Below are 24,505 nucleotides of genomic sequence, written 5' to 3' on the forward strand. Positions count from 1 at the left end.
GTGATATGCAATAATGTATATAAAAGTTCATGACATTATATGAAATGTATGTATAATAACTTATTGCTCTTAGTTTTTCTACTTTAGCTTCAAGCATGTAGCTAATCAGAGTTTGAGACTAATGAGAGATCAAAGAGCGCACTCAGGTCAGGCCTATAGGACTAATTTGGAAGTAGACAGTTTTTTTAAAGGTACAGTTTTGTTCTTTTTCTTTTTTGGTTTGTTTTACTTTTTGTTGTAAGTATATTCAAGAGTAATTTGCATGATACTCACCCTGGAATCTTGTTAAGCTGTAGTTTGGGGTTTGACCTTAGGGACTCAGATCAGTTTCTCTGGCAGTAGAGCCTAGTCCCAGCATGTCTTACTCAGTGGTCAGTTGCTGTGAAAAGACACTATGACCATGGCAACTCTTTCTTATAGAAGAAAACGTTTAGTTAGGGCTGGCTTACAGTTTCAGATGTTTAGTCCATTATCATCATGGCGGGAAGCATGGCAAGGTAGGCAGGTTTGGTGCTGGAGAAGGAGCTGAGAGTTTACATCTGGATCTGCAGGCAACAGAGTCTGTCTGGCTTGGGCATTTGGAAACCTCAAAGCCCATCTCCAGTGACACACTTCCTCCAACAAGGCCATACTTCTTAATGCTTTCAAATAGTGCCACCTGCTGATGACCAAGCTTTCAAATCTATGAGCCTTTGTATGTAATCCATGGCCTACAAGCCATGTGCAGGAAAAAAAAAAGGCCCTGATTGTAACCAATGCTATTCTGAAATATGAACTTTATAGATGAAAACACTATGTTATAATGACAAAAGGGTGGATGTGCCTGCTAGGCTCTATAGTATTGAAAGTTGAGTCATTACATTCCCTGTTGAATGTGAGAGTTTTCTTTATAGTCTTGTGGTTAACAATGATTCTAGGCTGTGAATGTAGCTCAATTTGCTACATGCAACTCGCTTACCACATGCAACACCCTGGGTTTTGTCCCCAGCATTGTAACAAGTAAGCAAATGAAAAATATTCTAGTGATGTTTAAGTAGTTATTTTTCTTTAGTGTGTTAAGTTTTACGTTTTGTTTATGATGGAGGTGGGACTTTTTTTTCCATTTAAATGTTTATGCTTCATGGGGTTAAAAGTGATGGCTCTGTGTTTAAGAGAATGCATTGTTCTTGGAGAGAATCCAAGTTCATTCAGTTCCTAGCACCTGTAGCAGATGGTTCACAATGATCTGACAAGCCTGCTGACCCTGTCTACTATGTGCACCTACATTCATGTACACATACACAAAGTAAAACTAATAAAAGCAAATGTTAGACTTTTCATATCACATTATAAATATGATTTTCCTGTGTTAAGGATAGGATTATGATGTTTATTCATCAGTTAGTAGTTAACACATATCACTTAGTAAATATCATTATTTACTAAATGACTAGCAACTGTTACTTAGAGTATATTGTTGAGTTTTTATAAATATGTTTAATTCAAGTAATATAGTTTCCAGTTGGGCAGATTGAAAAGGTACTAATAATGAAACTGAGGTCAGAAAGTATTCTCTGATGCTAACTAGTGGGACAAAGTGAATGCTAATTTATATAACTAATTTGAATAAGAACAGATGGAAATTTTTGAGTGTTGTAGCCTGGGTCATTTTGTTAGTCATGTTTATAAATAAGAGTCAGGTCAGGAATGCTCTACTTGTGTGATTTTTTTTACTGTTTTGCCTGCTAGAAGCACACTTCATTTGGGTTTTATCTTTGTTGGTTTCCAGAGCAGTTTTACTGTGTTTTTAGGAAGACAAGTTGCATTCATCTGGTGCTTTACTTAGACCTTACGTATTTTAGGTTTTTCAAGTATGTTCTTACTCAAATTGCCTCAAATAAGGCATAGTTTTATATTTCCATGTTTGGAAGAATGCATTTCATTCTGAGCATTGATATCTTTAGCCCCCAAAATCTTCTTGGCTCCAGCATATTTAATTATCCCAATGGGTTAAGCAATTCTTATTTTTAATACCTATAGTACTGTTCATTCTCAAACTAGGTCACCAGAGCTTTGTCATTGTTAATGAAAAAGTCATTGTTCACCTCTTTTCTTTTTAGGAGCATGCTCAGACTGAATAAAATCAAAATATGTAACACTCTGCCTTACATACAAGATACAATTTTGCTGCTTTTAAATTCAACTTATTTGCTAGTACAATGATGTTATTTATATTTCATAACTTCAACTATTTTGCTATGCTATTTAGAACTCACATACATTATTAAGACTTCAGTAGACTTTTTACTTTTACTTTTTCCATTTTACTTTTTCTTTTATCATCATCCTTAGTATTTTTTGAAAGACCATTGGGTCTTATCAGAATTGGAGTTTCGCAAATTACAAAAGAAAAGAAAAGGGACATATTTAGAAGTTTGGAGCAGTGCAAGTACAGAGAAAAAAATTCACACTCATTCATGTTACCCCTCTTTCATTGAGAAAAATCTTAGCTTAATGTACTTTACTTTTCTCAGGGGTTGGTGGCAATGGTGATAATGGTTTGTGGTTACAGAAGTAATGGTAGAAATTGATTTAAGAGATAACTCAGTTTTTTAAAAAATTAATTACGGAGGTAATCTTAAAGATAGACATTTCAAAGTGGAATGTACAGCTTATAATATGTCAAGAATTCATCAATAAAGCTGCTAGGGATAAAAAGGAGTGACACTGGAGAGAATGTGTCAGTTGCTTCCCAATAATAGTTAGTAATATGGTTATTACCAGAAGTTTTCTTTGTAAGATAGTCTAATGTTTGATGTTGGTTTGTGTATATATTAGATATTTTTAAAAATGCTGGACTCATAATTATGTTCTGGCTTACTGTCCTCACTGTCTCATTCCTGTGCTGAGATTGTGCCACAGACTTCTAACTGTGCTGTTGTAATTCTTAATTATTTTAAACTGGAGGAAAGCACATTATTTTTCCCTTTATACTTAACAGCAGTTTTAATACCAACAGTTTTACAGCTTTCTTGGATGACTACTTCATCCAGGAAGTCATGTTTTGGAATGTTTTGAAATGATGTTGGAAAACAGTGATACTTTGGGGTGGGCTCTTAAGAGATTACCTCAAATTTCAGTTGTCAACTTAGGTGTGTGACTTGGGGCAAGGTAATTTATTTAAGAGTACTCTTCATCTTATTTTATGACTAAAACAAGAATCATAAAATAGTTACTTCATTAACTTGAGAGTTGAATTAATTTTTAAAGATGGAACAGTCCCTATACATGATATGTATTGAGCAATTATTAATTTTTTGTTATAATATTCTTAGTAAATTCTAACATGCCTATTTTTACATTTTTAGAAAAATTTTGAAAGTAACATTCAGGTTAGAGCTTTACTCACTCCCTTCTCAAGCTGCTTTCAGACTGAAGTGTTGTCTCAATTTTCATGTGCTCAAGGCTTACTTGGGGATCAGGTTTTCATGTATTTAGTAGTTTCCTAATAGTTCTGAGATGTTGCCCCCGACGAGCCTTCTTGCTGGTCCTTAGACCATGCCTTGAGTAGCAAAGTTACTTGTTCATGACCTACTTCTCAGTCTCTCTGAGAGCTGGGAAGCTCACTTTCATGTCTTTATCTGCTTTTGCATTTTTTATTTTAAGTCCATTTCCTTTGTCAACTTGAAGGACAACTGGTCAGAACTCTTGGGCTAAAAGCCAGATAGTATGTTAGTTAGCCTGAAGTTTTCTTTTCACTACATCAAAAAAAAAAAAAAAGAAAGAAAGAAAAAAAAGAAGACTCTGTGAACGCTTCTTCAGGGATCCCATTTTTGTCTCCTGTTATTTATGTAATCTTCTTTGGACTTTTCTAATCTCTTAGCAGCTTCCTTAAAGTATAGTAGCCCAAACTTGATTTAGTGTAAATTGTCTTAATACAAATGTATAATTTTTGAGGCCAAAGAATGTAGTACTTTCCATTCCTAAAATTCCATGATTTTTATTATTTTAAGAAGAAAACATTTGTTTAGGATTTTTTTATTTGCTCTTATGTTCCCGAGTTTTGATGTGTTTATCACCATAATTGTTTTCTTTGTGTTTTTTTTCAAACATACTACTTAAATACATTTTCATCTTTCATGTATTTTAGAGGAGATCTAGTCAATATTTTCTTATCCATTCTCTCTCTTTTGAAATCTGTTTTCTAAAGTAATCAGGAACCTGTTGACTTTTATTCCATCTAGGCATGGTCAGCCAAACAATCCACACGGATTCTACTTCAGCCAAGAAAACTTAACATAGGGAGTAGGGAACACAAATGTTAGGAGGCATAGAAAGCAAAATGTGGATACTGCAGTAATTGCAGGAAGCCCCCTTCCCATAGGTGTCAGGGGATAAAAAAGCTTAGAATAGGGTACATTAGAGCCTGCAGAGAGCTTGGAGAGCAATTGTCTGGTGAATACTGCTGTTCCCAAGACCTGAATCTTCCACTAAGTGCTGCTGTTGGCTAGAAGGCCTGTGAATAAAACAAATATTCTCTCTTTAATGCTTTTATTGGCAGATTAGAAAGTTACCTAGTAAGAGAGAAACGTATTCTAAGAATTTTCTTTTCAGCAGAAAGGATGGGATTAGAGCTGAACAATAGCTGAGTAACAGGTACATTCCATCTCTCTTTTCTTTGGGTTACATGCTGGCATAGGCCCTCTGTCTCTTTCCTAGACAACAGGATCCTAAATGTTCACAGTGCTTGTGGGTCTAGAAGAAAAATAATTGCCAGGTTTTAGCCATAGCCATTTATTGCTTAGGGATAAGAGTTGTTTGATGACTGCATGAATGGATTATATAGTCACTGTTTGAAAACATGGATAGTGTCAAGGTGACCATGACTTTGTTAGGCAGTATAATCTTATGGGACCACCACTGAACAAATGTAACATTAGTCTTGTAAATGTAACTTTGACTGATTTGTCTACATTATGTGATTTGGGGCATGCGATAGGACCCATTATTTTAGAACAACTCTGGTATGCCTTTCTTTTTTAAGCCATTAGATTCACATTCGTTGGGTTTTCTGTTGTTCAAGAGCCTGTGTAAATTGTAGTAGGATAAAAAATTGGCTGCCTATTGGCAAACAGTTCCTGATGTAGTGACCAGTCTTGAAGATTATGCTCTCTAATATCCTCCTCCCAAGAGCTCCTCATCTTCTAACCACTCGATGGATCTTGCTGAGATGCTTGATTCAAAATCAGTATGTCATTAAGGATCTTGGATTCTGCGTTATCAGGTTCTCAGAGGAGGCTGAAGCTACTGGTCCCCAAGCCAATTTTTTTCTCTACCCTTCCTGGTTTGAAAATCACTGGTCTGCCTGGACTTCAGTTGCATGTGGGGTTTATGTAGTTGGATAGGGAAGGAATGAATGGTCATACTTTAACAACTTGTTACAGGTTTGTCTTGCTAGGACTATTTTGAGCAATCTGTCACAGGGGTATAGTTGAGTTTTCTTTAATAGTTTAATGCTGTCCTGGAGCATTGCCATGCCTATTATGTACAGTTTTCATGGAAGGTCTTCAAGCTTTTCAGTAATTTTATTTGTTTAAGAGAAGCTGACTAGCCAGATATAGGATCATAGAGCACATTAATGCATTAGATAACTTGTGCTTTTTAAGACCACGAATACTCTTAACTGCTGATTGCTCTTGCTGATAGGGCTGTTTATAGATTTCAAAAAAGTATATTTGGCTCGAATTTAATCCTGTCGGCATTTTTCCTGTTGTTAACAGTTGTCCATATTTAAACTTAGAGAGCATCAAGTCTTGAGCCAGATAAATGCCTTTTTTTCTTAACAGAACTTTCGGGAGATGGCACAGTTGATAAACTGTTTGCTTAGTGTGGTGTATCTGGAGACAATAGAATCTCAGGAGCATAAGGGTCTGTCAGTCTAGCTCAATTGGTGAGTTCTAGGTTCAGTGAGAGACTACATCTCAGAAAGTAAGGTAGGAAGTAATTGAAGAAGACCACTCTCTGATCTCCCCATTAATAGTGCACCCATAAACACACACACACACACACACACACACACAAATAAAATCCAAATTTATGAAATTATTGTTTATTAAACTCTTTCATTATCAAAGTAGCCAAAGCATACCAGACAAATCACCTGAATGAGACTTTCTCCTTATTTCATTGCTAGCCTTCACAGCCCTTAACGAATCTCCTACAGCTTGTGCCTGCAAACCTAGATTTGCAAAGGTTCTGGGTATTTTCCTTTTGGCTTTTGATGTGTGTATGTGAATATTATTGTTAAATTTTTAATTGAAGCTATGGAGAGAGAATTTTTCTAATTGAGGAGAGAGTTAACAAGAGTTAATATAGGGAGCTAAGGATTCAAGGGGATTCCTATAGAAGGGTAAAAAAGAGAGCCCAATTTTAGGATCCTAAACAAAACATTTTGATTGGCATGTGGAGGCCCTTATGTTCACACAAACATCCATATTTGAATATTTATAGAAGATAATCTGTCAAATTACTGTTATTTTAATTTGCTTAGCTTGGCTGATTGCTGCAGTTTGATATTAGTTGAATTCTAGATGAAGAGCTGTAAATATATCCTGGAGTGCAATATGCTTTGTCCTTGAAACCACATGGGTCCCCTCCCACCTCTAAACTGTGGTGCCTTTTTCCCTTTGCCGCACCTTTGTTCCCCCTTTAAGGGGGGGAAAAGTGAAGGTTGAAAACTGTAAATATTTTATTTTTAAATTAAATCAATTCACATTTAGTGATTTTGAATTGTATAAGTATTTTTTTTAACTATTTCTGTAGACTTTGCTTTCAAAGAACTGTCATTTACACCTTATACTTCCAGATAAATTCCTCAGTTGATTATGAGATATGCTTCATGTTAACAGCAGAAAGTGTGTTTCTAGATAATTAGTATTTCTTTTTTATCTCATTTGAACAGCTAGTAATTTTAGAGACCAAGATTCAAGCAATAACACCTTTCTCTGCAATACTGTGTGGCTTTCTTCAATGTCTTACATCCTAGGGAAAAAAAGGTAAGTGCCATTTTTAATTAATATTGAAATAACTTTGTAGCTTAATAATCTTCTTCATTTTAAGTCAGAATTCTGACTTTTAGATAATTTTCTCTCACCTAGAAAGCACTATTATTTGTTGATGGAGTCCCACTGTTCCTCAGGGCTGTCTACTGAGTTATGTTATTTCAGCTATATAGAGGATACAGAAACTTCTCATATACCTTTTGGAGCAGTGACTGTGTTCTGTGTTCTGTTTGCTAGACTCTCTTGTTTGTCCCTAACCTTGCCACTGTTACCTAAATGGTTTACTTTTATGCACATAATCAGTAAGATACAAGTTGGTAGTTTACTTACCTCCTTCTGCTTTATTTCGCAATCTTATGTAAGTGGACATAATTGAATACACTTGTGTTATTTAGTTAGATATATAGTAAGTTTTTAGTGTCAGTGTTACTTAGATATACTGACTTTGTTTGGGCTTTGGGGAATGTAGGGCCTCGGAAATAATGTTTTATGTTTTGCAAAGGTACATTTTGATAGTCTTTGGTCATTGACACGAATCCATTACTATTCTCGTTTGTTCAATTTTTTCGGTGAATTTTAATATAGATGATTTATATATGTTAGTTTTGCTACTTTTATCCATTCCTTTTCTTACATATCTTATTCAGATTTCTCATTATCTTCTTAGGAAAACTGATTTGTCTAATTGTGTAATCTGCTGGCTGAATTTAAAGGATTAATGATTCTTTAAGTTGTTACCATAATTGTTCATTTTAAAGTATTTTATTATTTGTGATGAGTTCAAATATATTTGTTATACACAATGTATTATGGATGTAGAAATAGAATAACATCATAAATACCTAACATGTGCACTTTGGGGTTAGTCTTTCTGACATTCTTGCTAAGTCTGGAAGCATAAAGTTTTGAATTCGGAACTGTGTTCGCCATAAGTTAACCAATATGCTTTTTGTTAAGTAGATTATAACTCAAATGAAATTTAAGCTGGTAATGTAAAAAGTAATAAGCCATTTCCCCCCATGTGAGCTGGCAAAAAATTAGCTGTATTTTTTACTAATAAGTGGTGGCACAAAGCTTTACTCCCAGCACTTGGGAGGCAGAGGCAGGCATATTTCAGTGAGTTCAAGGCCAGCCTGGTTTGCAAAGTGAGTTCCAGGATAGCCAGGACTACACAGAGAAACCCTGTTTCAAAAAACAAAAAGAAAACAAAACAAATAACCCATACAAAACAAAAGACCAACAAACAGGGATGGCTGGTTTAGTTTTTTCTAGGTAAATTAATTTAGGTAAGGATTACTTCTGTGATTATAGTTAAAACTCACCAATTTGTCTTACCCCCCCCCCCACAAAAAAAAAAAAAGTTCTAAACATTTAAAAATAAACTGTTCTTTTAAGTTAGAGAAACAGGAGCCAGAACTGGTGCAACAAAACTAAATTATAGGAATTACTGGAAGGCTATCATGGACAAGTCAGAGAGGTAAAAACACCAGAGTGAACAACCCCCCATCCCATAATTCTGGGCTTCCTTCTAGTTCTTTACAGTGAATGTCAGCAAGGAAGGAAAAAAAATCGCATTCTTATAGCTGGAGAGGAGAAGAGTATCATTTTCAAAATATCCTGGAAATTCTGTCCTTAACAAGGTCTGTCATCAAGAAAAAAGTCTTGTACCAGAACCTCGTTGACTTAGGGGAAGGGGAGCTCCCAAGTTCTCTTCAGCCACTGTTTTCCTGAGGAGGTAGAGTTTATTGTTGGGCACAGGTCAGTTGGAGGCTGAAATCGGATCATAGGATCTGGTCTTTCCTTCCACACCTTGACAAGGTACTAAAGGCCTTTTTGTTACAGTTTCTTCTAATCAGTATATCCTGAAGTACTTTGGTTAAAAATGACAAGATGCTAAAATCTATGTCCCTCTCCCCTACACATAGTTTAATAAGGAAAGAATAAGCATTGGAATCACACTCTCAAGGCAGGGATATCAGGACCAAGCTGTGAATTTAAAACAACTATGATGAATATGCCAAGGGCTGCAATGGGAAAAGTAAACATTTAAGAACAGGTGGGATAATGCTTAGGAGAGAGATGGGCAATCTTAGAAAGGACAATAGAGAAACAAGATTAAAGAGAAACAGACGTTAAAAAACATAGTAAGAAGCAGAGCATGAGGATATATTCTGTAATTCTAGCTGGTGAGAGGCTGAGGCTGGAGTATGGAGAGTCCAGAGCCATCTTGGTTTTGTAGCTGTGCCTCCATTCAGCCAGGTGAGGCTTCCTTTGCTTTACCTGGGTAGGAATTTTGGTTAGCAAAAAGACTCTTTAAAGGCTTGTCTCAGCAGCTCTTAAATACCTTCAGATTTCAGCAGCAGAGAGCCATGACAGTAGACAGGCAGAAGCAGCAACAAGTGGATCTTTGTAGTGTTATGTTCCTAGGTTAATAGGACACTTAGTCCCACTTAGCCCTCAGTCCCCTTGTTGATCTGGTTTTGGGACCCTTGTACCTTGTCAGAGGTCATTTTGTAGCTCGCAGCCTCTTGTCCCTGAAGACTTGAGCTCACTGCAACTCTTTCTTCTCTGATCTTTATAACCTTTCATTAGCCTTCCACTGTCTATACTCTTGTTTTTGTTCTTCTCCTTTCTGCTCTAAACTCCCAAGAACTGTTTACTTTTTAAAATATTATTTTGAAATAGTGAATATTGCTTAAATAAAATAGAAGTTTAATTTTCTCCAAAAACAAGTTTTATTTTTTTAGACTATATATTTCTTTGAATTCTGATATGCAAAATTTGAGGTCTCCCTCTTTCTCGTTCTTATTTTTAAAAACTCTAGCTATTTAGAGAAAAGTACCTTAATTTTGTAAGAACTCAAACATGTTAGCATAGTAATCAAGGACAATAGACTGCAAATATTGGAGGGTAGCTCTAGATCCTTCTTTCTCTCTTACATCACCGCCACACCACAACCATCATATGGGTGTCTCTGTCACTGAACATGGTGGCTTTAAACCTGGGTGGAATAGTAACTTTATTTTGTCATCAATTTTAAGAATTTGATTATTTCTATAGTGGAGAATAAATAATTTTGTTAGATGTTGATTCTCTTTTAAGATGAATTGTCTTACAGTACCATTATTTTAAAATAAAAATTTAAAGTATTTTATAAGAAAATACTAAAAACTGAAATGAAGTGCCCAAATGAAACAATAATCATGAATGACGTATTTGTAACTGATACTTAAAATTAGTTGCTACATGAATATAGATAAAAGCATGGTAGACATTATGTTAAATGAAAAATTCTCTTTTTGCACCCATTATTTTTGTTATTATTCAAGATTATATATTAGGTGGTAGCTGTATTCTAGGCTGAATAAGTAATCAGTAAATAAGGAAAATTTATTTGTCTGATGAAGTTTATATTCTATTGTGCAGACAGATACTTATTATGTCAGATGGTGATAAGTGTTCTAGAGAAAAGCAGGCACACCAGGAAAGGTATTACAATGTTGGAGGAGGAAGCACACAGCTTTAACATACAACAACAAAGAAAGGTTGTTTCATTGAGAAAGTGGTAATTGAGTGGTTGCTTGCATTTGATGAGGGACAAAGCCATGAAAGAGTTAGGCAAGTGTGTTTCAGATAAGTCTACAAGTCCTGTATGGAGTGAATTTTTTTTTCCGGAACAGTACCAGGTCTCACTATATAGCCCCTGGTGGCCTTGAACTTCCCATCTTTATGCCTCTGCTCTTTAGTGCTGGAGATTGTAGATACATGTACACTATGTCAGCCCTGACCATTGTCTTGTTCATCCCATTCTCTTTCATTTTTGTTCTCTCTCTGCCCCCCCATTCATCCATGTGTGTTCCTATTATTAGTACAACCGTTAAAATAACAGCAACAACAAAAAACCCTTCTACCTTTAATCTTTGGGATGATAGTGATGGTAGCCCTGCAGCATCTTGCTCTCCTAGTTGTCACCATCTTCAGAGGGTGATACTCTGGGCTGTGTGTGTCAAGATGTAGACTTTTGAGGACTGATGGGCCATGTGGGGAGAGTTTTGCAATTGAGCTCTTTAGAGTTACGCAGCGACAGTAAGTCTACTCCCAACCAACCCTCCCCCCAACATCCTTCTTTTTTTGCATGTTGTAATGTTTTCAAAATATGGTACAGGAGGTCTGTCTTGACCATTAGTTAGTTCATTTGGTAAGATGCACCCTGAATATTTCAATGGATTCATGGATGGGACTCTTTATTGTAAGAACTAAAAGGATTCCTGGTCCCTTGTGAACATAGAAATTATTAACCATTAATTCTAGATTACCTTTTCCCCATAAATTATTTTATTTTAACGATCTTTAATTCTGTGCATACGTGGAAATGGTTTCAGGTCATTTAAAGAGCTTCTTTGAAAACACAGATCTTCATGTAGCTCTCACTGTAAAGTGAGACATTTTCCAGAATTTCTTGTTGCCTTGGTTTTCCTGAATTCTGGCCTGTCTTTCACACTCAGCAGTGTGACTGGCTTTAATTTGGGCTGCAAACTCTGAAAGCAATCCCAGGCTGTCATGGGGCTCACTTGTTTCGTCTTCCTTGTTTAGAGATTAGTTTTCAGCTCTCCAGTGTCAGATGCATAATTTGCCCTTTTTTCTAGTTGTTTACATTTGGAAAGTATTTCTTTTGTTCATTTGTTTCTTTTGAGATATATGTAACTGGAGTTTATTTCTCACCAGGACCCACCACCCTTTATCTCCAAATAAACACACAAAGACTTACATTAATTATTAAACTGTTGGCCGATGGCTAGGGCTTCTTATTGGCTAGCTCTGTCTTAAATATTAACCCATTTCTGTAAATCTATGTATTTCCACGTGGTCTTGGTTTACCACTTGGTCTTATTACTCCTTTTATAGCTACATGGCGTCTTTTCTCAGTCTCTCTCTGCCTCTCTCCCCAGGATCCTCCTAGTCTCCTAGCCTAACTTCCTGCCTCTATTGACCAAATGGTGTTTTGTTCATTAACCAGTAAGAGAAACATATTTACATAAGGACATCCCCCATCAGATATGGTCTCATTATGTAGTCCTGTCTGGAGTTTAATATGTAGACCAGGCTGGTTTCAAAATCATAGAAATCCACCAGCCTCTGCCTCCTGAATGATAGAATTAAAGGTTTGTGCTACCATCCTTGACTGGAAAGAAATTCTTGACTATTCTTATTTCCTTGCGGATAATAGCAAAGATCTCATAACATTTTTTTTTTTTTTTTAAATGGAGAATGATATTCTTAGCAAGCAATAGATCTGGCCTGCAACAAATTGAATACAACGTACTCCACATGAAAAATACTGAATGTAAAATATTGCCTAATTTAATTTACTTTTAGTAAATTCTGCTATTCTTCTACATGTAGCTGTAAATAAAGACTCTTTGAGCTGCTTTTGATGTAATCTATCAGTCAACTGATGCAGTAAATTAAGGTTGGTGTAACTCTAATGATTTACAATGGCTGATCTTGTTTTGGTTTTTCTGTGCCTCACTGAAGATCACTGCCTATGCATTGGTTTGGTTCAATTTTTCCTTTCTTCCCTTTCTTTCTCTTTTCTTCCTTGAATTATATATATTTACATATGTGTGTGTGTGTATTTATCTTACTGTGAGAATTCTAATGAAAACTGCTGAATTTCCTCTATCATAAAATAATTATTTTAACTATATTTGAAATAATTTAAAACACCTGATTAGATTAGACACAATTGTGGGAGCATGTTGCATGAATATTTTATTCTATCTCTTGAGATGCTGTGAAATTGTATACATTTGTTATTACCCATCATTTCTTTATCTCTCTCTTCCATTAGTCGCAAAGTACTGGCAACATAAATTGAAGTGAAGTAATTGAGAATGTATTACTAAGTATGAAACTAGGTAAAGGGGGATGTGTTTGGGCTAAGCTGAGCAGTGGCCCTCAGTCCTGGCAAGACGTACGTGTGTGTGTGTGTGTGTGTGTGTGTGTGTGTGTGTGTGTGTGTGTAAATAAATCAGATTAGTGTTTGTCAGTAAAAGAGAAAATGGACCAAAAAGAGAATGTAATAGGTATACAGATGTTCAGATTAGGAAAAAAGCATTTAACTGGGCACTTCATTAGGACGTTTTCTAACAGTTGAAAGTTGAAAACAATTTAAGAGAAATTTTAAACTGCCCCCACTTTTAAACTATAAATATAATTAAAAATGCCATTAATAAAAATTGACAAATTTATTGAATGCTGGACTTAAGTAATTTTATTACATTTTTATCTATTAGAGAATTAGATTTCGTTATTGTATTTTTCAAACAAAATTGTTTTTGTTGTTTTTCAATTGCATTTTATGCTCAAATGACAGATTTTTTTTCCCATGAAATTATCTCATATTTCTCTTTCCCTCTTTTTTTTCTCTCCCTTTCTCCATTCTTTCCCCCATTGCATTGGTTTCTTTATTTTGCATAGCCTTGCATCACTGGCTGGCTTTATATTCACACTAGTTAAGCATGACCTTTAGCTCTAGCTCCTCTTTGGCAGCATCTCCCCATGCTGGAAGTCCAGGATCTGGTCCTGTAACAAAGGGTTGCCTAGGGTTTGTGACCCTCCTGTTCCAGCCTCCCTAGTGTTGGGATTGCAAGCATGTGCCATGCCTACCATTCTTTTAATGAAAATAACTTTAACAGTAATTAGTCTGCAAACAATTTATATTCAGTCGCTAATGTAAAATTCTATTTTCATGTATTTCAGAGACAATAGAATCAACTCAAATAGCTAGTGCTTTAATTAGCTAATGACAGAACTTTCCTAATATCCTAATCTTTTTTCAGAGCAGATGGAATGATCGTAAACATTCACTTCATAATGAAAACAAACTAGAAAATCATTACTTCAGAATGCTTCCCTAGTTAATTCCATGTGATGAAATGGACTGAAATTTTCAAGTGAGAGAAAACAAACAAACAAACAAAAAAGAAATAAATCATTAGTTCATAGTTTAATGAAGGTTAAGTTGGCAAGGTTAACAGATGTTTAGTTTGACTTTTACATTTTAATGGTATGTGCTTTCTTGTTTAATAACCACTAGGAAGCATAAGTGCTCCAGTTTGGAAAAAGAAATTATAAACAAAAATTAAAGAAAAGCTGAGTATGAGTTACAAAGTACTATTATTTAAAGAACCCTATATAAATTAAGTTGATTCCATTCTAAATTAACATATTCTCAAATTATCTTTTAAGCACATTCTGTGTTGATCTCAATTCTCTTTAAAATTAAGTAGTGCTATAGAATTTATTAGAATCTTTCTAACTGGCTCCCCTAAGTGAAAGGAGTAGTTAATATATGCGTACACACACACACACACACACACACACGTTTATTTGTTGTCTATTTTTCCTGAAATTTCCCTTTTTGGGAGTGTAGCAACAGTGGAGAAATGCATATAGATTTCATTTTGCTTGTTTTAAAGAGATCTGAGGATGCAGCTTAAAGACAGATATGGGCTTACAAAAATATTTTAGAAAAACTTTTCAGATATAAAGCTAAGGTTAGGTAAGATAGCAATGCTGGAGAGAAACAAAAGAAAAAAGATAAATAAGTCTTCTAATGATTTCATCCTTCTGCTTAGGAGACCTTTACAAAACAGTGACACAGACCAAGATAACCTAAGCATATCCATCTTCCTCAATATTCTCTATGAAAGGCAAGTGTTGTTCCCATTTTAGAGATAAAGAAATTGGCACCTAGTGAGGTTACCTAGTCATAATATAGCATGATACAAACTCAACTGGTCTTAACTCTGTATTATAACATCTATAATTTAAATCTCTATACCTTGTCAACAGTAAGATAAAATTATGTTTTATTGAGTACCTCTTCTTTGCCAAGCAATACAGGTAATGCCTTACATATAATTAACCTTCCTTAGGACTTGTAATAGCTTTTCTTAAACTCCTGGTCTTGCTGATACTGCACTTCAGTTCCCAGATTAAGGAAAATACTTTAGTAAGAAATTACTTGTGGTATTTTTGTTGATGGAGAAACAAAACTAAAAATTTCCTGGTTTTCTACGTAGCAGAAGAAATAAATCATTTAAAAACCTCTACCATTTAAAAGTCAGAATTATTAATCCAATACATAGGCAGAAAGAAGCCTGCCATATTTTGATTTATTTAATATTCTGCAGAAGTGTAGTATGAAATTCTAAATAGGAATAAGATCACAAATGTTTGAAAAGAAAACAAGCCACTTTGAGGAAATTTTAGTATATTGTAAGATGATACACTGACAACAATAAATCCTTAAGTTTATAAATGATTTTATTTTTATCTATTTTGCTTATAGTCATGCTCTCTGATTTCAAATTTGCTGTCTAAAAATTTGACATAGCTGTAGTTGTAGCTGATTGCTCAGTTTCTTTCTATGTCATGGATGTTACAATCCTACATGCATTCACTTGTTCACAAGTTTTCATTAGTGATTACTAAATGACAAATACTGCACTAAGTGCTTGGGAGACAGCAGCAAACACAATGATCAAAATTATGGCGTTTATATTTTGACAGTCATGGTTCAGATATGACAAGAAAACAACTAGGCTTTCACTGTAGTTAGCAGATGGGGGGGAAAGTTCAATACATACTCTTTTAAATCATGATGGAAAACTACATAGAAAATACTAATATTTCAAGTTGGTTTGCTTTTGTTGATACCATTTAAAAATACTGTTAAGAACTCTATAAATTCTGAGAAACAATCTCTCAAAAATGGAGTTAAGGGTATGTTAATAATTAAGATCATGATCATGTTTTACTTTTATTACAATTTAAATCTTTATAGTTTATATAATCTCAGTCTTGCTGGAATATTTTTGAATACTGATTTATCAAATTCCAATGTTATTTCTATAGCAAAGTATATGTTTCTGTAAACTTTGCTTGTTATCATGGTTTTGAATATTATGATAATTTACATTGTAATTGCAAGTAAAATGTTTCCACCTATTTTGTTATCCACTTTTGCTTAAATTTTCCTATTTTGAAAGTTTTGTTGTCCATTATAGTAATCTAGTGAAAAATAAAGTTACAATTTTTTTGTTTATGTATTTGCATGTATATCTATTTAATCTCATAATGTCTTGGAAATAGGGTATATAATAGCTTCAGCATGTGGTATGATAGAAGTTTTCAGTGCTATTTAAAATTTTATAGCAAAATATTATTAGCTCACATGTCCATATTTCAATTTTAATGAATTATTAGATTGAATCCTTTGCTTAAGCTGCCAGAACTAGAATTTTAATTTAATCAGGAAGTACCATATCTGTGCAGTCTTTCTATATATGTGGAAAAGTAGAACTTACTAACTGATCTTCACCTGTTTTAAAATATGGTCCAAGAATGATTTTGTGTATGGGGAATTCAAGTGTTTGTGATGAAACTCCAAGAAAACAAGATGAGTCTTAGGACGACCTCAGTTTCTTTAAAAACAGAAAATTCTTGGAATGTGTTTTCATGTTCCTCCCAGGTGGATAAGAGTGAATTTATTTCAGGTTATTCATTACAGCTGGCTATTGTTACTTGTTTCTATGTCTTTTTTTTTTCCTTTTTTTTATAATTTTTAATTTAATTTTATATAACAAAGTCCAATTAAATGAAAACAAACATTTATACACAATATTTGGGAATTTGGGCGTCGTTCTTTCCAAACTACTTCCTGCTGGTAAGGGGCGCTGTCTTGGGGGATTTGAAGAAGATTCAGATATCCTAGCTGTAGTCTGTAGGGCTGTTTTGTCCAGCTGTTTTGAATGTAGGATCAGCTTGTACTCTGTTTCAGGCGGTCTGGCGTGATCAAACCACATAGTCTGGAAGGAATCCACATCTTTTCATTTTCTGTGGAAACAAAAATAGAAAGCCTTTTCCCCAGTAACTTGTTCTTCAAGTTAAATTTTGGAGTCAAAGCATTTTTTTTTTTAATTTATTATTTTACATGTCCATCCCAGTTCCCTCTCCCTCCCTCCCTCCCCTCTATCCCTCCCTCCCTCCTTCTTTCCCTTTTACCCTCTCTGCCCTCTCATATGCACTCTAACCACCCTCCCCTCCCATCCCCCACCCCAATTCCATATGTAGGGGAATGCCATCCAGTTGGGGTCCTGTAGATCTGACAGGTCCTGTGAAGTAGGGACTAGGGCTTCTCTCCTGTCTCTAGATTAAGGCAGTTATCCCTCCATGGGGGATATGTTTGCAAAGTCCTTTTGTGCACCAGGGATACATCCTGGCTCCAGTGTCTGAGGTCTCTTAGCCTGCTCAGACCTTCTGGCTGAGACCCATATTCAGGGGGGCCTGAGTCAGTCCCCTGCTGGCTTCCCAGCTATCAGTCTAGTGGCCCTTAGCTCCTCCTTGTTCAGGTAAGCTGTCTGTAAGTGTTTCTGCTGCATGGTCTTGTCCTCTCCATCTGCATCTGGGTTCTACTTCAACTCAGTGTTTATGTATGGGTGTTTGCTCCTGTTTCCAACAGGCATTAGTTGAGGGCTCCACGGATAATTTAGTTGTTGATCTCACTCTCCGGGAAGGGCATTTATGATAGCCTTTCCATGGAAGCTCAAATTGTTAGTTGGGAGCAGTCTTTCTTTGTGTTCAATTTTATCTTCAAACCAATATTGACTCCCTCTTTTATGTTCTCTCTCTCTGTCTCTGTCTCTCTCTTTCCTATCTTCTATTCCTAACCAGGCTCAATCTTCCTGGTCGCACATGTTTTCCTTTCCTCCCCCCTCATTTTCTCCTACTTCTCTCTCCATTCGCTGCCCCCTCCACTTCACCTGAGCTCTGGGGGACTTGTCCCTTCCCAGTTCTGTGAGGGACTTTATATGAATCTCTTAGAATAGACCTTGTATCCTAGTTCCTCTGGTGATGTGAATTATAGGCTTCTGATCCTTTGCTCTAGGTCTAAAGTCCATATATGAGTGAGTACATACTGTGTTCCTCTTTTTGTGACTGGGTTACCTCATTCAGGATGGTTTCTTCAAGTGCCATCCACTTGCCTGCGAATTTCAAGATATCATTATTTTTTTCTGCAGAGTAGTATTCCATTGTGTAGATGTGCCACATCTTCATTATCCATTCTTCAATTGAGGGGCATCTAGGTTGCTTCCAGGTTCTTGCTATTACAAATAGTGCCGCTATGAATACAGTTGAGCTGATGTCCTTGTTGCATGGATGTGAATCCTTTTGGTATATGCCTAAGAGGGGGATTGCCGGGTCCTGTGGTAAACCCATTCCCATTTTCCTGAGGAACCGCCATACTGATCTCCAAATGGCTTTATGAGTTTGCACTCCCTCCAGCAGTGGAGGAGTGTTCCACTTTCTCCACATCCTCTCCAACATAAGTCATCACTGGTGTTTCTAATTTTAGCCATTCTGGCAGGGGTAAGATGATATCTCAAAGTTGTTTTGATTTGTATTTCCCTGATAGCTAAGGATGTGGAGCATTTTCTTAAGTGTCTTTCAGCCTTTTTGATTTCCTCTATTGATAATTCTTTCTTCCTTTCTGTATCTCATTTTTAATAGGGTTATTTGGTGTTTTGTTGACTAGTTTCTTGAGTTCTTTGTATATTTTTTGAGATCAGCCCTTTGTCTGTCGGATATAGGATTGGTGAAAATCTTTTCCATCTGTGGGCTGCCGTTTGGTCTTGTCCACTGTGTCCTTTGCCTTACAGAAGCTTCTAAGTTTGAAGAGGTCCCATTTATTAATTGTTTCTCTCAGTGTCTGTGCCCGCGGAGTTATGTTCAGGAAGCAGTCTCCTATACCAATTTGTTCAAGGGTACCTCCTACTTTCTCTTCTAAGAGGTTCCATGTGGCTGGATTGATGATGAGGTCTTTGATCCATTTGGACTTGAGTTTTGTGCATGGCGACAGACATGGGTCTATCTGCAGTCTTCTACACACCCTCATCCAATTGTGCCAGCACCATTTGTTGAAGATGCTGTCCTCGCCCCATTATATAATTTTAGCTGTTTTGTCGAAAACCAGGTGTTCATAGGTGCGTGGGTTAATATCAGGGTTTTCAATTTGATTCCATTGGTCTACCTGTCTATTTTTATGCCAATACCAGGCTGTTTTCAGAACTATAGCTCTGTAGTAGAGCTTAAAGTCAGGAATGGTGATGCCTCGTGACGTTCTTTTATTGTATAGGGTTGTTTTGGCTATCCTGGGTCTTTTGTTTTTCCATATAAAGTTGATTATTATCCTTTCAAGGTCGGTGAAGAATTGTGGTGGGATTTTAATGGGGATTGCATTGAATCTGTAGATTGCTTTTGGTAAGATTGCCATTTTTGCTATATTTATCCTACCTATCCAAGAGCATGGGAGATCTTTCCATTTTCTGGTATCTTCTTTAATTTCTTTCTTTGGAGTCACAAAGTTTTTATTATATAGGTCTTTTACTTGTTTGGTAAGCATTACACTAAGATACTTTATGTTGTTTGTGGCTATTGTAAAGGGTGATGTTTCTCTGATTTCTTTCTCTGTCTCTTTGTCGTCTGAAAAAAGTGGGGATACTGATTTTTTTTCAGTTTATCTTGTATCCTGCTAGTTTGCTGAAGGTGTTTATCAGCTGTAGGAGTTCCCTGGTAGAGTTTATTGGGTCGCTTATGTAAATTATCATATCATCTGAAAATAGAGGCAGTTTGACTTCTTCCTTTCCAATTTGGATCCCCTTGATCTCCTTTTGTTGTCTTATAGCATTAGCTAGAACTTCTAGTACGATATTGAAGAGATATGGAGAAAGAGGGCAACCTTGTCTTGTTCCTGATTTTAGAGGAATTGGCTTAAGTTTCTCTCCATTCAGTTTGATGTTGGCAGTTGTTTTGCTGTATATTGCTCTTATTTTGTTTAGGTATGTTCCTGTTTTCCCTGACCTCTCCAATACCTTTATTATGAAAGGGTGTTGAATTTTGTCGAAAGCTTTTTCCGTATCTAGGGAGATAATCATATGGTTTTTCTTTTTCTGTTTGTTTATATGGTGGATCACATTGATGGATTTTCATATGTTAAACCATCCCTGCATTCCAGGTATGAAGTCTACTTGGTCATCGTGGATGATTTCTCTGATGTATTCTTGGATTCGGTTTGCCAGTATTTTATTGAGTATTTTTGCATCGATGTTCATCAGGGATATTGGTCTCTAGTTTTCTTTCTTAGTTGTGTCTTTGTGAGGTTTGGGTACCACAGTTATTGTGGCCTCATAAAAAGATTTTGGCAATGAACCTTCTGTTTCTATCTTGTGGAACAGTTTGAGGAGTAGTGGTATTAGTTCTTCCTTGAATGTCTCGTAGAATTCTGCGCTGAATCTATCTGGCCCTGGAGTTTTTTTGGTTGGAAGGCTTTCGATGACTGCTTCTATTTCATTGAGGGTTATAGGTCTATTTAAGTTGTTTGTCTGTTCTTGATTTAATTTTGGTAAGTGATAGTTATCCAGAAACTTGTCCATTTCTGTTGAATTTTCAATTTTGTTGGAATACAGATTTTCAAAGTATGACATGAAAATTGTCTGGATTTCCTCTGTGTCTGTTGTTATGTTCCCTGTTTCGTTTCTGATTTTGTTAATTTGCATGTTCTGTCTCTGCTTTTTTCGTTAATTTGGATAAAGGTTTGTCTATCTTGTTGATTTTCTCAAAAAACGAACTCTTTGTTGCATTGATTTTTTTTTTTTTTTTTGTGTGTGTGTGTTGTTTTCCTGGTTTCTATTTTGTTGATTTCAGTCCTCAAGTTGCTTATTTCCTGGCGTCTACTCCTGCGGGGTGAATTCGCTTCTCTCTGTTCTAAGGCTTTCAGTTTGTCTGTTAATTCTCTTATGTGACTATCCTCTGTTTTCTTCATATGGGCACTTAGTGCAATGAACTTCCCTTGTAGCACTGCTTTCAAGGTGTCCCATAAGTTTGGGTATGTTGTATCCTCATTCTTGTTGAATATTAGAAAGTCTTTAATTTCTTTCTTTATTTCTTCTTTGACCCAGTAATGGTGCAATTGCACATTGTTCAGTTTCCATGAGTTTGCAGGTTTTCTGCTATTTGTGTTGTTGTTGAATTCCAATTTTAAAGCATGGTGGTCTGATAAGATACAGGGGACTATTCCTATTCTCTTGTATCTGTTGAGGTTGTTATGTCACCTAGTATGTGGTCGATTTTAGAGAAGGTTCCATGTGGAGCAGAGAAGAAGGTATATTCTTTTTTCTTTGGATGGAATGTTCTATAGATGTCTGTTAACCCCAGTTGAGACATAACTTCTGTTAATTCTTTTGTTTCTTTGTTGAGTTTCTGATTTGTGGTCCTGTCTAGTGTTGAGAGTGGTGTATTGAAGTCTCCCACTATAAGTGTGTGAGGTTTTATATGAGCTTTGAGTTTTAGTAGTGTTTCTGTTACGAATGTGGATGACTTTGTATTAGGGGCATAGATGTTCAGAACTGAGACTTTGTGTTAATGGATTTCTCCTGCGATGAATATGAAATGACCGTCTTCATCTGTTTTGACTAATTTTGGTTTGAAGTCTAACTTGTTAGATATTAGGATAGCTATGCCTGCTTGCTTCTTATTTCCATTTGATTGGAAAATCTTTTCCCAACCCTTTACCCTGAGGCAATGTCTATCTTTGAAGCTTAGATGTGTTTCTTGTATGCAGCAGAAGGATGGATTCTGTCTTCGTATCCATTCTGCTAGCCTGTGTCTTTTTATAGGTGAGTTAAGACCATTAATGTTGAGGGTGAGTAAGGACCATTGATTGTTGATGCTTGTTTGATCTAGGTTTGTTGTTGGCAGTGGTATTGTGAATAAAAAATATGGAACGCTTCACGAATTTGCGTGTCATCCTTTCGCAGGGGCCATGCTAATCTTCTCTGTATCGTTCCAATTTTAGTATATGTGCTGCTGAAGCGAGCACCCCTTTGAACCTTTTGATGTTTGGTGTGGTTGCCAACTGTTTAATGGTTATGATAACCTGTGCTTCTCAAAGGTTCACGTCAGTTTGAGAGTATATCCTAAAAATAACATATTGCAAGTGAAATGACAGTGAAATGGAGGGTTGAGAATTTGTAGAAATGAATTCACTCATACTGAGAACTTGTTTTGCTTTTAGATAATGAACAAATTAGCCTGAAGTACATAGCTAAATTGGTTAATTATTTAAAGATATAATCCTTTAATCCTTATGTAAGAGCTATTACATAACAAATCAGGAAAGAATAGTGGTGATGGAATTGAATTCCAGACTTGGCCTGGACTGTTCATCATCAGGTAGAACCCTAATGTGTGTGGTTGACTTAAAGTGCTTACGTTTTACCGATACTGGGTAACTAACTGTCTTTCAGCCTCCTGGCCAAAACAATGCCATGAATGTCAACTTATGTTGTTTTCTATATATCAAACAACTCAGGGCTTTTTTTTTTTTTTTACTCTTTCCACAGCATGTAGAGCCCACGAAGCACAGGACACGGCAGTGCCCTTCTTGCACCACCAGGAGAGTCATCACAGGATACCAGAGAGTCTGATTTTGTCTGAAGCATCATGTGTTGAAACAACAGAAATCTATTTTCCTGTGTGGCTAACTAGAACCAGAGTACAATGTTTCCAATTCTTTGAGCTTCAGGAAGATAGAGAACGGAGTTGAAACTCTGAAAATGCGGCCATGGACTGGTTCCTGGCGTTGGATTATGCTCATTCTTTTTGCTTGGGGGACCTTATTGTTTTATATAGGTGGTCATTTAGTTCGAGATAATGATCACCCTGATCATTCTAGCAGAGAACTCTCCAAGATTCTTGCAAAGTTGGAACGCTTAAAACAACAAAATGAAGACTTGAGGAGAATGGCTGAGTCTCTCAGGTAGGTTTGCAATACTGAATAATTTGATGAAATACTGTGCTTGGCTTTTAGGTATAGGGTATCAGTCTGCTGCTGATAAATAGAACTTCTACAAAGTGTCTTTTATTAGTCTTTTTAAAAGTCAGTGATACACCTATATAGTCAATATAGATATGGTCTACATAGTTGCAATCTTATTTTGCATATGAATCAGTTTATAAAAGCTGTGGAATTTATATGCTTATATTTCATTTGCAATTATGTTTAGACTATTGAACACAAATTTTATGTGATTTGAATTAGTAGTGCATGTTAAATTTTTTTATTATATAGACTACAACAGAGACATAATTTTTGAAAGGATTAGTTACTCTTAGTTAAATTCTTAAGATGAAAAGCAAAAATTTATTTTTAAATAGACCAGTATATCTGGAATGTGAGTAATTATTACCATATTTCTAGTCCACTATAAATTGTGACATAGTTGTTCAAAGATATCAGTTGTTTGGAAAGTCAAAGCCTAATTTAAATGGAAAACATAAACAGTCATATCTATTTGTAGATATCTTTAACTCACAGTTACTGAGTTTATAAGTTGTCTGATAACTCCAGATTCTCTTCAAATCTAGGAAGGATCACACTTTAAAAAGCTGTAGGGCTAGAAATGAAGATATGGAAACTTTTACATTAGTGGTGGTAATTGGCACTACGAGCACATGGTATTGAGAGATAGCTGAATACATTTCTTCTCGAGGAACATAATTCATGAATGGAGTATGGAGCATTAGAGAGGATGCCTCCTGGCTCTGCTATGCAGCCATCTGCATCCATTGCATTTCACAATGCTTATAGAACTCCGATGTTTCACATGGTATATTCTGTAACTCACCATTGCTTTTATCTTTATTTATTTTTTTTAAAAATCTATGGACGATAATATTGGATATTAACATTTTTACAAAAACAAATGAAGCCCCATCCCGGTTGTGAGTTGTGATGGTGGAAATTGTCACAATAGGATTATTCAGAAAGGAACTAAGTGGTCAGGGATGATACTTTCTTGAATTAAATAATTTTAATGGAAGTTCATCTGGGAAGGTTATGGAAGTTGTGATCTTTGAACTGAAGTTAAATGTGATTCATTATTCTTGATTTAGGCATTGCTAATAATAACTATCATTTATTGGGAATTTGTCATATGTACCAATTTGTCATGTGCCAGGCAGAATATTTTACTGAATTTCAAGATATCTTTCTGAGATTCTAGTACTGTTTTCAGTCATTTTATAGATGAAGAATCATAAGGGATGTTAAGTAATTTAATTTGCCCAAGATTTTACTTTAACAAATGATAGAACCTCTTTTGAATTCTGGCAGTATAGCTACACAGCCCAAACTCTTATCTTCCTAAGCTGAAAACAGAAAAAGCAATGACCCAGAAAAACAATCTTAATTAGAAGTCTCAGGAGAGACTTCCCATCCTGAGAAGATCTTTTTTCCTTTTATAATTTAGGCTCCTGAATAATCATTGAATTTTTTCCATGTTCTATCTATAGTACTGATATTTCTGTTTTCCTTTTTTCTTATCATCAAATATCTTTTT

General features: G+C 35.7%; 1 protein-coding gene and 1 non-coding gene across 3 annotated transcripts in view; one reads left to right on the forward strand and one right to left on the reverse strand.

The window, feature by feature from the left end:
- Nucleotides 1–24,505, forward strand: part of Fut8 (fucosyltransferase 8) — a 213,684-nt gene that overhangs the window by 68,958 nt on the left and 120,221 nt on the right. For both annotated transcript variants that reach the window (XM_051196043.1, XM_051196042.1), the window contains exons 3-4: nucleotides 6,941–7,034; nucleotides 22,508–22,923. In XM_051196043.1, coding sequence (XP_051052000.1) covers nucleotides 22,721–22,923 — 203 coding nt within the window. In that variant the 5' untranslated portion in view covers nucleotides 6,941–7,034; nucleotides 22,508–22,720. The remainder of the gene's footprint in view (nucleotides 1–6,940; nucleotides 7,035–22,507; nucleotides 22,924–24,505) is intronic.
- On the reverse strand, nucleotides 21,878–21,984 carry LOC127230807 (U6 spliceosomal RNA). The gene has a single exon (XR_007835209.1). It is a non-coding gene; the product is annotated as a U6 spliceosomal RNA (small nuclear RNA).

The sequence above is a fragment of the Phodopus roborovskii genome, unplaced genomic scaffold (genome assembly GCF_943737965.1).
Source record: "Phodopus roborovskii unplaced genomic scaffold, PHOROB, whole genome shotgun sequence".
Lineage (NCBI taxonomy): Eukaryota > Metazoa > Chordata > Mammalia > Rodentia > Cricetidae > Phodopus > Phodopus roborovskii.